This window comes from Procambarus clarkii, chromosome 63, assembly GCF_040958095.1.
Source record: "Procambarus clarkii isolate CNS0578487 chromosome 63, FALCON_Pclarkii_2.0, whole genome shotgun sequence".
NCBI classification, from domain to species: Eukaryota; Metazoa; Arthropoda; class Malacostraca; order Decapoda; family Cambaridae; genus Procambarus; species Procambarus clarkii.
The window spans coordinates 8,273,407-8,287,744 of NC_091212.1; the positions used below are offsets into that span (position 1 = coordinate 8,273,407).

A 14,338-nucleotide genomic window follows, 5' to 3' on the forward strand; every position below is an offset into this window, starting at 1 on the left:
ACTCTGCCTTCTTTTCAAAGGATAAAAGGAACTATGCTGCAAAATGAAAACAAAAAGAGTGCATCCTCAGTAATGCATCCAGCTGAGAAAGATTAAGATAGACCTGGAGAACATTTTTTTTGAGATATATACAAGAGTTGTTACATTCTTGTACAACCACTAGTACGCTTAGCGTTTTGGGCAGGTCCCTGGAATACGATCCCCGCCGCGAAGAATCGTTGTTACAACCAAGTACTCATTTTACTGTTGAGTTAAACAGAGGCTACAGTTAAGGATTTGCGCCCAGTATATCCTCCCCGGCCAGGATACGAACCCATGACAAAGCGCTCGCGGAACGCCAGGCGAGTGTCTTACCACTACACCACAGAGAGACTATATTCTCACATTATAAGACAAGAAATGTAGAGAATACCAGCTGCTAGTAAATGGCAGTTGCTTCCTTACTGTGACTTGTAAAAGATACTTCCATTCCCATTTAATTTGTTTAAACATTACACATTAATAAGACATAATTTGTAAATACACTACCTATAATATACACTAAATAAATACAAAATAAAATTTAAAGTGCTTCCAGTTAATAGTAGGCTACTGTATTTTTTATAATTTATGAATAGAATCAATAACATTAATATATACCGAGTGACATTTTTGAAGGATTATTTTTATGTACACTTTTACACAATAAGTTGATCATTTATAAAGTTAAGCTCATACCTGATACTGTATACAAATTATATTCTCTCCTACTTTGCAAGATAGGCACACAATATGGAATTCTATAAAATTTCACAACTAAGTCACCATTTCAAATGACAATTTATATCTTTCTGAACTGGAAGTTTTTCTTGATCACCTTACAAGAAAGTTACTTGTGGAACCTCTGACTTTTTAATGTGGCCTTATACAATTATACAATACAATATACAATAGCCTTAGTACAAGTTGAGTCAGTCATTGTTAAGTACTCATATGGCACTGCTGTTGTAAATATGGCAACTTGTATTCATTGTAGGGTAGCACTTGGCTAATAGTTATGACACTTTTAAAGTTTTACTAGGAAGTTGGACTGAAAAAGATGAGAGGCAGAACCAGGCCCACTCTGTAGCTGCATTATAGAGGTAGGGCCATCCTCTGTAGCTGCACTACAGGGGTGAAACAGCTTCTACACATTTACTTGTAAACTAATACACAAAAGATTTCCTACAGTACTGTATACCACTTTTATATACGGTATTTACAAACACACTGTACAATAGATAAAAGCTGCCACTGAACATCTTTAAGACTACTAAAAGGAGGTAAATATATGTGAACGTCACTACACACGATGAACTGTACACTGTTTATAACAAGCACACCACTTGCATTTTGACTCCTGTAATCAGCATGAGGCAGGTGCTTTTTCTATATATTTTCACTGACACTCCGCATGTATTAACTAAACATTGCACATTATGGAACACCAAAAGCTGCTCACTTTCTACATCATTAGTAGCTTCACAATTGGTTTATTTGAATGTCTTTTGTAGTAACATTATTAAAATATAAAAAAATACTTCCGTGAACTAGCGCTGCACGGCTAGTAATACCAGTATTCAAAATTGAAAAAAATAATATAACCAGGGGGGCGAAGATTGTGATTTAAGTGACTGAGGCAAGTTTAGATCCTCGTACTGTAATTGTAAATCGTATTTGTCATCTGGCTCAACAGTAACACAGATTCTTAAGAGTAATGTTTTCAGTGTTGTAATTCGTTAATATATATATATTATGATAGTCTTTCTATTCTGCATTATTTACATATTACCTTTAGTACTTATGAGTATTATACAACTTACAAAAATGCACCAAAAATGTTAAGTACATTATACCTACTGTATTTAGTTCTTGGCATTATGCATGGTCATATTGTATGGTGATTTCCAGTCACCATATTAAAGCCTGCAATAATATAACACCATTCAGCTCCACACAACTATAGTATTTAATGTTTTTAGAAGATGCAAACTTCATAGTTTTATAATGATCATATACTGCAAGAAATTTATCTTAGCATTTCTGCTATGTATTTTAATACCACATAGTTTGTACAACACAAGTTTTCATATCACGAGGCATTGTTATTTTTCTGTTATCTCTGCACATATTTCAGGTAGTTAATGAATACATTCTCTTGGTTCTACTTGCATGTGTGTAGGTCAACAACCCTCACACATGTTTTACACTCGACAAAACAACACCAGTGAAACTTGCAGTGGCACCTTTCCCTAACGGTGACTTTCTGGGAGTTGTAGCCTCGTCCACAACACAGCAACCCGCAGCCATCCATACCTTGCGAAGTCTTGTTGCATATGCGGTCTTGAGTACCTGTCAATGGAATTTCATTAGAGAATGATGATTTGCTTGGGAAGGAACACTTCATACAGTCCCTACCAAGATGCATCAACTTAAATTTCACAGCCATGTCCAAATAGCATTTTTACTTTTGAAGAAATAGAGCATAGAGTGCAGTGAAATGCCCTGGGGCCAGATTCACGAAGCAGTTACGCAAATACTTACGAACGTGTACATCTTTCCTCAATCTTTGACGGCTTTGGTTACATTTATTAAACAGTTTATAAGCATGAAAACTTGCCTATCAACTGTTGTTATTGTTATAAACAGCCTCCTGGTGCTTCGGAGCTCATTAACTGTTTAATAGTTGTAAACAAAGCCGCCAAAGATTGAGAAAAGATGTACAGGTTCGTAAGTGCTTGCGTAAGTGCTTTCATGAACTAGTCTGTGCTGTGCCTCGGTAGTTTCCCCGAGCTCAAGCACTGAACTTGTCAGATTAGCCAATACCAGATACTCGTTTGCCTACCAGGAATAAGTGTTTATATACAATCTACCCTTGCCCCTCCCACCTCTATGAGGCAGGAAGCACAAACATCCTGGGAGTTACCTAGAGAACCAACTGTGTTATTTCGCTTGCAGTAGTCAGGCGACTCGTGAAGATATACCAGATCCTCTCCTGTAGGGACGTTAAACTGGGCATGCTTAACCTGCAGCTTGCCACGACGGTTGATTTTGACTTCTGTTGCACCATCATACTTGTCCTTCAGTAGGTCACCTGTGGGATTATACAGAATTATATAAAAGGGGATCAAAACGAATGGATTTTCAATTATAGATGGATTAAAATTGATAAATGTTCTAAATGTTGATAAACATAGTAAAAAGTGAATACAGATCATCTGACTTTAAAATGGTATTTGGACTTTTGAACCTACCGAGTAATGTGAGGAGAAACAGATTTTCAGCAGTCTGGGCTGGACCAGGTGAGGTACATTAATTTATAGACATAATGAACATAATTGTGATGTAATTACATTACTAAGGGAGGCAGTAGTGGAATGAACTACCATATACAGTATATAAATCAAGGCTAATACAATACTTAGGTTTAAATGTTGATTTGACAGAAATCTAGCTGGGCGCTATTGTATTACAAAAATGTAGACAAATGAAAAAAGGGGCCCAAGAGCTGAAATTTGGCTTATCAGGCACAACTGGATTAATACACCACACACACACACACGTGTGTGCGTGTGTTTCTGATATATGTAAATGATCTCTCAGAGGGAATAGACTCGTTCCTCTCAATGTTTGTGATGATGCAAAAATTATGAGGAGGATTAAGACCGAGGAAGATAGTATGAGGCTACATCTAGTGTTACCCAATCTAGTGTTAATACCCTAATCTAGTGTTACCCAATCTCCCAACCTTTATGTACTTAACCCAAACAACTTTATCATTGTGTTCATTGCTGTCTTCTTTTATGTGCTAGTCATATGCTGTATTGTGCCTACTAATTTTTGTTAAACTACCATTCAAGCTGTCATTGCAATCAATCTGAGCTACCTATGTGCTTAATATACCTACAATTTTCTCTCATCTTTTATTTTTTTCTTGCTTTGTAACTTATCATTTTTTATAAATTTTGCAAGTATTTACCTACTTAAACTTTTCTTAGATTAAGGACCTGCCCGAAACGCTGCTCATACTAGTGGCTTTACAAGATTGTAATTACTATACTATGTATCCTCACAATCCCAAGGTACCTTCTTGTATATATATAAATAAAATAAATAAATAAATAAACAAGATGACCTACACAAACTGAAGGAATGGTCCAACAAATGGCTACTAAAGTTCAACCCAAGTAGCCATTTGTTGGCTACTTGGTAATGAACCCAAGTAAGGTAATGAAACTAGGCAGAGGAAATAAGAGGCCAGACACAGGATACCGAATGAGAGATGAAGTCCTTCGTGAAATGGACAGAGAGAAAGATCTAGTTGATATGCCAAACCTGTGTCCTGAAGCCCACATCAAAATAATAACATCAGCGGCGTATGAAAGGCCGGCTAACGTCAGAACTGCCTTCAGAAACCTGTGTAAGGAATCCTTCAGAACCTTGTATACCACATATGTAAGACCAATCCTGGAGTATGCGGCCCCAGCATGGAGCCCGTACCTTGTCAAGCAAAAGACGAAGCTGGAAAAGGTTCAGAGGTATGCCTCTACGCTAGTCCCAGAACTAAGAGGCACGAGTTATGAGGAAAGGTTGCGTAAACAGTACCTCACGTCGCTGGAAGACAGGAGAGCTCGGGAAGACATGATCACCACATACAAAATTATCAGGGGAATTGACAGGGTAGACCAGGATAGATTATTTAAAACGGGAGGTACACACACAAGGGGACAAAGGTGGAAGCTGAGTTTCCAAATGAACCACAGAGACATTAGAAAGAACTTTTTCAGTGTCAGAGTAGTAAGTATGGGAATGCAGTGGGAAGTGACGTGGTGGAGAATGATTCCGTATACAGTTTCAAATGTAGATATGATAGAGCTCGAGAAGCTCAGGAATCTGTACATCAGTAGGTTGACGGTTGAGAAGCGTAACCAAAGAGCCGAAGCTCAACCCCAGTAAGGGGGTTGACAGAGTGGAAATACTGTAGACAAAATGTTCACACTGAATATCAATAAAACAGGGGGACATAGGTGGAAGCTGGAAACTCAGACGGGTCATAGAGAAGTTAGAAAATTTTCTTTTAGCGCGAGAGTATTGGGAAAATGGAATGAACTAAATGAACAATCTCTATTCATAATTTTAAAACTAGATATGACAGGGAAATAGGACAAGTCATTGCTTTAAAGAACTGGCGGCTACAAAGGTGGGATCCAAGAGCCAATGCTCGATTCTGCAGGCACAAATAGGTGAGTACACGAGATCAGAGATCTACTCTCATTACCCCCATTCTCTCTCTACTCTCGTACTCTCGGGAAGTAATATATTATAAATATTATCAAATGCATTCAAATCTCATTTGCATTTGCATTTTCCATCGAAAAATTACAGTAATAATAATGGTATTTAAATTCTTTTGTCATATTTTATTGGCCCATCCACCTAACAAATTCACAAAGACCTGAAAGTTGTAGCGTTAAATATTATGATAGATATCGTGAGGAGACATTCACATATGGGACTAATAGAACAAGAACCCGGCAATGTGATGTTTTAGTGGCCAGAATACGCCTGGGATATAGACGTATCTGGCAGCTTTCTCAAAACCCAAATGTCGAGTACACAATGTGTCAACTTTGTCAAAGAGAAAACATGCACTCTCTTGAACATTATATTGTAGAATGTTCCATATTGACTTAGTCCTCCTGGGCTAAGGTATGCTGAACTCTGTAATTACTATATGAGTGCTGGAACACTTGATATATTGGACTTGTACCCAAGATTAACCATGTAATGTATCAATTATACAATATATGTATGTGACGTAACTATATAACCTGAGCTTGCAAAAGCACCTTAATCATCTTCAGTGATTAAGTGCTTAATTGCACACTAGTTTCTTTATCAGCTATTTCACCCCGTCAGAGTAAAAGAGACAAACGAATGTGAATGCATGTGTGTGTATATATGTATATGTACGTATATGTATGTGTGTATGTATGTATATGTATAAGGCATATATGGAAGCTGATCAGAATTACATTTCACCTTTGTAAATGCACATTAATGACACTATGTAAAAGACACATCGAACACTTTATGTAGGGCATACGTAAATCTATGTATCTATGTATTTACGTATGTAGGTTAGCTTAGCATTTTGAAAGCACCGAATCACCTTCTGTGGTTGATTGTTCAATAAATCCCTGAACTATATGTTTAACACATCTCTAACCCTGTCCATGGAGGACAGAAGAAAATGTATATATGCTGGTTAGCATGGTAAATGTGTGGCCACGTCTGTGGTAGAAAATAATAATAATAATAATAAAAACTTAAGATTAGTTGGTACAGCAACAGCCCCGTTTTAGTGCTGATATTTTGTTTAACTAAATAATATTTATTTAATTTTATTTAATACTTATTTAATTTTTAATGTGAATTTTTACTATAATAATTTAGGTTGTACTTTTTCTAGTTAATTATAACTGAATAATGAATAATACCAAATGATATCCAAACAAGAACCATACGACCAAAGATCAAATGACAAAGATGGCAGGCGGAGCCCCAGAGCACCTACCAATTTCTCTAAACGGTGCCAACTGCTGCCAGCAGGTGATGAGGGAGCAGGAGCCCGACACGCCGTGACACTTACAGTTGACACGAGTCTTGCGGATCACAGCCTAATGGGAAGACAACACCGGTTACACCTCAACACATGCGGCTTTTAACACTAAACATTCAACCCAATATTGACCCAAGTTCTTATAACTTAAATCCTAAAGCGCAGATTAAATTCAGTTTAGGGTTTATACCTTAAAACCTAAACTAAATTAAACCAAATTTCAAATTATCAATTAATTAGAATAATGCCTTTCCACTGGAGTTTTTTTTATTAAAACTGCATTCATCTGTTCTTGTTGGTTTCAAAAAATCACAAACCTAATAATAATAATAATAATAATAATAATAATAATAATAATAATAATAATAATAATAATAATAATAATAAATAATAATAATAATAAAGATTTTGTAGATAAACTTGACAATTTATTTACATTAGTGCTGAAGAATATGGCGGCATGTATATCTGAGAAGTTTGGTATTTTACATGACTGTATATTACCTGGTTATGCTGGCTCATGGTCCTTACTTCCCCCCCCCCCTCACAACACTGTCTGCACCTGGATTTACAACACTTCCCCCACCCCTCCAGCAGGATTCACAATGCCCCCCTCCAGCAGGATTCACAATGCCCCCCCTCCAGCAGGATTCACAATGCCCCCCCCCCTCCAGCAGGATTCACAATGCCCCCCCTCCAGCAGGATTCACAATGCCCCCCCCCCCTCCAGCAGGATTCACAATGCCCCTCTCCAGCAGGATTCACAATGCCCCCCCCTCCAGCAGGATTCACAATGCCTCCACCCCTCAGGCAGGATTCACAATCCCCCCCCCCTCCAGCAGGATTCACAATGCCCCCACCCCCTTCAGCAGGATTCACAATGCCCCCCCCCTCCAGCAGGATTCACAATGCCTCCCCCCTCCAGCAGGATTCACAATGCCCCCCCTCCAGCAGGATTCACAATGCCCCCCCCCATTCCAGCAGGATTCACAATGCCCCCCTCCAGCAGGATTCACAATGCCCCCCTCCAGCAGGATTCACAATGCCTCCCCCCTCCAGCAGGATTCACAATGCCTCCCCCTCCAGCAGGATTCACAATGCCCCCCCCCCTTCAGCAGGATTCACAATGCCCCCCCCCCCTTCAGCAGGATTCACAATGCCTCCCCCCTCCAGCAGGATTCACAATGCCCTCCCCCTTCAGCAGGATTCACAATGCCCCCCCCCTTCAGCAGGATTCACAATGCCTCCCCCCTCCAGCAGGATTCACAATGCACCCCCCCTTCAGCAGGATTCACAATGCCTCCTCCCCCTCCAGCAGGATTCACAATGCCTCCCCCTCCAGCAGGATTCACAATGCCTCCCCCCTCCAGCAGGATTCACAATGCCCCCCCCCCTCCAGCAGGATTCACAATGCCCCCCCCCTCCAGCAGGATTCACAATGCCCCCCCCTCCAGCATTATTCACAAGGCCCCCCCTCCAGCAGGATTCACAATGCCCCCCCCCCTCTAGCAGGATTCACAATGCCCCCCTCCAGCAGGATTCACAATGCCCCCCCCCTCCAGCAGGATTCAAAATGCCTCCCCCCTCCAGCAGGATTCACAATGTCCCCCCCCTCCAGCAGGATTCACAATGCCCCCCTCCAGCAGGATTCACAAGGCCCCCCCTCCAGCAGGATTCACAATACCCCCCCCCCCTCCAGCAGGATTCACAATGCCCCCCCCCCCTCCAGCAGGATTCACAATGCCCCCCCTCCATCAGGATTCACAATGCCTCCCCCCTCCAGCAGGATTCACAATGCCCCCCCTCCAGCAGGATTCACAATGCCCCCCTCCAGCAGGATTCACAATGCCCCCCTCCAGCAGGATTCACAATGCCTCCCCCCTCCAGCAGGATTCACAATGTCCCCCTCCAGCAGGATTCACAATGCCCCCCTCCAGCAGGATTCACAATGCCCCCCTCCAGCAGGATTCACAATGCCCCCCTCCAGCAGGATTCACAATGCCTCCCCCCTCCAGCAGGATTCACAATGCCTCCCCCCTCCAGCAGGATTCACAATGCCTCCCCCCTCCAGCAGGATTCACAATGCCTCCCCCCTCCAGCAGGATTCACAATGCCTCCCCCCTGCAGCAGGATTCACAATGCCCCCCCTCCAGTAGGATTCACAATGCCCCCCCTCCAGCAGGATTCACAATGCCCCCCCTCCAGCAGGATTCACAATGCCCCCCCTCCAGCAGAATTCACAATGCCCCCCCCTCCAGCAGGATTCACAAGGCCCCCCTTCAGCAGGATTCACAATGCCCCCCCCTCCAGCAGGATTCACAATGCCCCCCTCCAGCAGGATTCACAATGCCCCCCCTCCAGCAGGATTCACAATGCCCCCCCCCCTTCAGCAGGATTCACAATGCCCCCCCCTCCAGCAGGATTCACAATGCCCCCCTCCAGCAGGATTCACAATGCCCCCCTCCAGCAGGATTCACAATGGCCCCCCCTCCAGCAGGATTCACAATGCCCCCCTCCAGCAGGATTCACAATGCCTCCCCCCCCTCCAGCAGGATTCACAATGCCCCCCTCCAGCAGGATTCACAATGCCCCCCCCCTCCAGCAGGATTCACAATGCCCCCTCCAGCAGGATTCACAATGCCCCCCTCCAGCAGGATTCACAATGCCCCCCTCTAGCAGGATTCACAATGCCCCCCTCCAGCAGGATTCACAATGCCTCCCCCCTCCAGCAGGATTCACAATGGACCCCCCCAGCAGGATTCACAATGCCCCCCCCCCCTCCAGCAGGATTCACAATGCCTCCCCCCTCCAGCAGGATTCACAATGCCCCCCTCCAGCAGGATTCACAATGCCCCCCCCCTCCAGCAGGATTCACAATGCCCCCCCCCCTCCAGCAGGATTCACAATGCCCCCCTCCAGCAGGATTCACAATGCCCCCCCCTCCAGCAGGATTCACAATGCCCCACCCCCTCCAGCAGGATTCACAATGCCCCCCCCTCCAGCAGGATTCACAATGCCCCCCTCCAGCAGGATTCACAATGCCCCCCCCCCTCCAGCAGGATTCACAATGCCCCCCCTCCAGCAGGATTCACAATGCCCCCCCCTCCAGCAGGATTCACAATGCCTCCCCCCTCCAGCAGGATTCACAATGCCTCCCCCCTCCAGCAGGATTCACAATGCCTCCCCCTCCAGCAGGATTCACAATGCCCCCCCCCTCCAGCAGGATTCACAATGCCCCCCCCCTCCAGCAGGATTCACAATGCCCCCCCTCCAGCAGGATTCACAATGCCCCCCTCCAGCAGGATTCACAATGCCCCCCCTCCAGCAGGATTCACAATGCTCCCCCTCCAGCAGGATTCACAATGCCCCCCTCCAGCAGGATTCACAATGCCTCCCCCCTCCAGCAGGATTCACAATGCCCCCTCCAGCAGGATTCACAATGCCCCCCTCCAGCAGGATTCACAATGCCCCCCCCCTCCAGCAGGATTCACAATGCCTCCCCCCTCCAGCAGGATTCAAAATGCCTCCCCCCTCCAGCAGGATTCACAATGCCTCCCCCTTCCAGCAGGATTCACAATGCCTCCCCCCTCCAGCAGGATTCACAATGCCCCCCCTCCAGCAGGATTCACAATGCCCCCCTCCAGCAGGATTCACAATGCCCCCCTCCAGCAGGATTCACAATGCCTCCCCCCTCCAGCAGGATTCACAATGTCCCCCTCCAGCAGGATTCACAATGCCCCCCTCCAGCAGGATTCACAATGCCCCCCTCCAGCAGGATTCACAATGCCCCCCTCCAGCAGGATTCACAATGCCTCCCCCCTCCAGCAGGATTCACAATGCCTCCCCCCTCCAGCAGGATTCACAATGCCTCCCCCCTCCAGCAGGATTCACAATGCCTCCCCCCTCCAGCAGGATTCACAATGCCTCCCCCCTGCAGCAGGATTCACAATGCCCCCCCTCCAGTAGGATTCACAATGCCCCCCCTCCAGCAGGATTCACAATGCCCCCCCTCCAGCAGGATTCACAATGCCCCCCCTCCAGCAGAATTCACAATGCCCCCCCCTCCAGCAGGATTCACAAGGCCCCCCTTCAGCAGGATTCACAATGCCCCCCCCTCCAGCAGGATTCACAATGCCCCCCTCCAGCAGGATTCACAATGCCCCCCCTCCAGCAGGATTCACAATGCCCCCCCCCCTTCAGCAGGATTCACAATGCCCCCCCCTCCAGCAGGATTCACAATGCCCCCCTCCAGCAGGATTCACAATGCCCCCCTCCAGCAGGATTCACAATGGCCCCCCCTCCAGCAGGATTCACAATGCCCCCCTCCAGCAGGATTCACAATGCCTCCCCCCCCTCCAGCAGGATTCACAATGCCCCCCTCCAGCAGGATTCACAATGCCCCCCCCTCCAGCAGGATTCACAATGCCCCCTCCAGCAGGATTCACAATGCCCCCCTCCAGCAGGATTCACAATGCCCCCCTCCAGCAGGATTCACAATGCCCCCCTCCAGCAGGATTCACAATGCCTCCCCCCTCCAGCAGGATTCACAATGGACCCCCCCAGCAGGATTCACAATGCCCCCCCCCCTCCAGCAGGATTCACAATGCCTCCCCCCTCCAGCAGGATTCACAATGCCCCCCTCCAGCAGGATTCACAATGCCCCCCCCTTCAGCAGGATTCACAATGCCCCCCCCCCCTCCAGCAGGATTCACAATGGTCAGCCCGCCCCCCCCCCTCCAGCAGGATTCACAATGCCCCCCTCCAGCAGGATTCACAATGCCCCCCCTCCAGCAGGATTCACAATGCCCCCCCCCCTCCAGTAGGATTCACAATGCCCCCCCTCCAGCAGGATTCACAATGCCCCCCTCCAGCAGGATTCACAATGCCCCCCCCCCCTTTCAGCAGGATTCACAATGCCCCCCCTCCTTCAGCAGGATTCACAATCCCCCCCCCTCCAGCAGGATTCACAATGCCCAGCCCGCCCCCCCCCCTTCTCCAGCAGGATTACACCACTTCCCTTTAATTTGAAATGTATCATCATAAGATAGAGAAAAGTTTAATATACATACTGTAGGCATTTAGAGTATGTAGTATGTCTAAATGAGGCATTTAAAGTATGTAGGGTAATAAAAAGAGGCTAATATATAAGATCTAGAGCATGACAGAGCATGAGATACGATGACAGAGCATGACAGAGCATGACAGGGCATGACAGGGCATGACAGAGCATGAGATACTATGACAGAGCATGACAGAGCATGAGATACTATGACAGAGCATGACAGAGCATGACAAGAGCAGATACCGACCCTCCTGCCCGCTTCATTGTTGTGGAGGTTCATCAGCTGGCGTCCCTGCTTCACGGATCCTCGCTTGTAATTTTTCTCGCGCTCACGAACGTCAACAAAGCCCTGAGTGAATCTGGAAATAAGGAAACATTCATCACACACATGTCAACAATGGCCATATTAAGAGGATCCATATTAGGGGCAAATATGGCCATATTAGGGGCAAATATGGCCATATTAAGAGGATTAATATTAGCGTGGTTAAGTTTCAAAATCTACTGTAGTTTTGAGAGACTTTGCATACCTGCTTTCACCCCCCCACGTACGTGACACAATGTTCCCTAACTGCTCACTCCTGATCAACATCTGTCTGTCATTCTTCCACTCGTGAGTAACATCTGTCATTCTTTCACTCGTGAGTAACATCTGTCTGCCATTCTTCCACTCTTGGGCAACATCTGTCTGCCATTCTTCCACTCTTGGGCAACATCTGTCTGCCATTCTTCCACTCTTGGGCAACATCTGTCTGTCATTCTTCCACTCTTGGGCAACATCTGTCATTCTTCCACTCTTGGGCAACATCTGTCTGCCATTCTTCCACTCTTGGGCAACATCTGTCTGCCATTCTTCCACTCTTGGGCAACATCTGTCTGTCATTCTTCCACTCTTGGGCAACATCTGTCTGTCATTCTTCCACTCTTGGGCAACATCTGTCTACCAATTAACATTCTTCCACTTAATTTTAGCTGTATTTTCTGCCACTTATATATTAGACAGCTTTTGTTAATTAAGGATGTGATTCAACCACATTTCACCTTACAAGTCCCAGCATGTTGTCTTAATTTAATATCACTATTATATAAGCTACATATATATTCCCAATTATAAATTATTCACCCAATATTGTATTAATACATGTTCTTTACTTGTCTTGGATACAAGTGAGCATACTTGTAGAATGTAAACACCAGTACTTTGTGTAGAACCATATGTGAGCTATTGTTGTATTCTCGACTACAGGAACAATCAATCCGTAACTACCTGTCTCACACTAGTCATTAAGGCCTCACTAAACTACCTGTCTCACACTGGTCATTAAGGCCTCACTAAACTACCTGTCTCACACTGGTCATCTCAATATATTTTTCTTTGCTCAATACCCTATCCGAATTATGACGATATATAAGATATAGTATCTTCAGATTTAATTTAAGAAGCCAATATAGTATCGGAATACTTGCATGATGCTCATCTACTTCGCCTCTCCCCCTTACACAAAAAAAAGTCACACTGTGACTCGAACACTCAATTATTAAAAATAATTTAACAACAATCAAATGTCATAATTTTAGTTGACGTGGCTGAAACATTTACTTGTATCCGTATTCGACATTGTCTCCACAGCCGCCCCAGATCCACTCCTTGTTGAGGTCCTTGGGTCTCCTGGCGGGGGAGCAGCCGCAGGTGGTGAGCTGGCCGTCCCTGCAGGCCCGGGACACGCTGTGCACCACGCCCGCCGAGGCTATGGCGTGGGCGAAGGCTGCCTCCCGGCTCGCTGGTCAACACAAATTCATTTAAAAAATGTCAAAAAATAGGCACAGTGACTATATCTCTTGAGCTGCTACTGACGCAGCCAAGAGGAATAATGATAGTCTTAAATTGGGGTTAAAGTGAACTACACTATTTTCAATAGTTTCATAAAAAACGTGAATTAAAACTCTTGCTAATACTGTAGATAATTTACAGTCATGTTTCTCATTTGCCATATCAATGAATTTTATCAGTAATGCTAATGAAGGATTAGAAGCTTAGAGGACATTTAAAATATTATTTACTATTTCCGTAACAAAATCTGTTGGGCTAATATATATATACTACTACTACAATATGCACATTATATGGTCACAGTAGCCTATTACCATCATGACTGGCAATGGTGTCATGGGATATATAATGAACATTAAGAGTGTGGAAGGCGACTCACGGATCTGAAGAACGGGGCCGAAGACGGTGGAGTCGTCGACGGTGGAGCAGTTCCACCGTCGGTGTCGGAACTGCCACTGACACTCATGGATGCCCGTCTTGGCGCCCCGGCCCACGCTGCCCATGTGGTCTTGGTACAGCTGACACAGCTTGGTCTGCCCGAGGGACAGCCCCGGGATCTGAGTGCACAGGGGCTGAGCACCGATCAGGTAGATCTGCGGGTTCCGCCACACCTCGTACCCCTGAAGCCCGAGGTTCCTGTGCAGGGGGAGCGTTCTTAGTGGTTAACATGGATAGGTTGACCTCAACGTTACTAAGCAGAAACACAATATTTACCGGCCACCTGTTGCCAGCTGTCTGAGACACCGACCAGGTGGCAGTATCCTGTGACCAGCTGTGCCCAGCCATGACCTGTGCGGGTGGATCA

The 14,338-nt window shown here is 45.5% G+C and overlaps 1 protein-coding gene across 3 annotated transcripts in view; it reads right to left on the minus strand.

Annotated features, from left to right (window-relative positions):
- Window positions 1-592: 592 nt before the first annotated feature.
- Window positions 593-14,338, minus strand: part of LOC123769566 (protein Wnt-5b-like) — a 501,917-nt gene continuing 488,171 nt past the window's right edge. For all 3 annotated transcript variants that reach the window (XM_069308691.1, XM_069308692.1, XM_045760810.2), the window contains 6 exons: window positions 13,913-14,169; window positions 13,303-13,483; window positions 11,950-12,061; window positions 6,596-6,698; window positions 2,945-3,112; window positions 593-2,370 (listed from right to left, as the gene is read on the minus strand). In XM_069308691.1, the coding sequence (XP_069164792.1) occupies window positions 2,183-2,370; window positions 2,945-3,112; window positions 6,596-6,698; window positions 11,950-12,061; window positions 13,303-13,483; window positions 13,913-14,169 (1,009 nt within the window). In that variant the 3' untranslated portion in view covers window positions 593-2,182. The remainder of the gene's footprint in view (window positions 2,371-2,944; window positions 3,113-6,595; window positions 6,699-11,949; window positions 12,062-13,302; window positions 13,484-13,912; window positions 14,170-14,338) is intronic.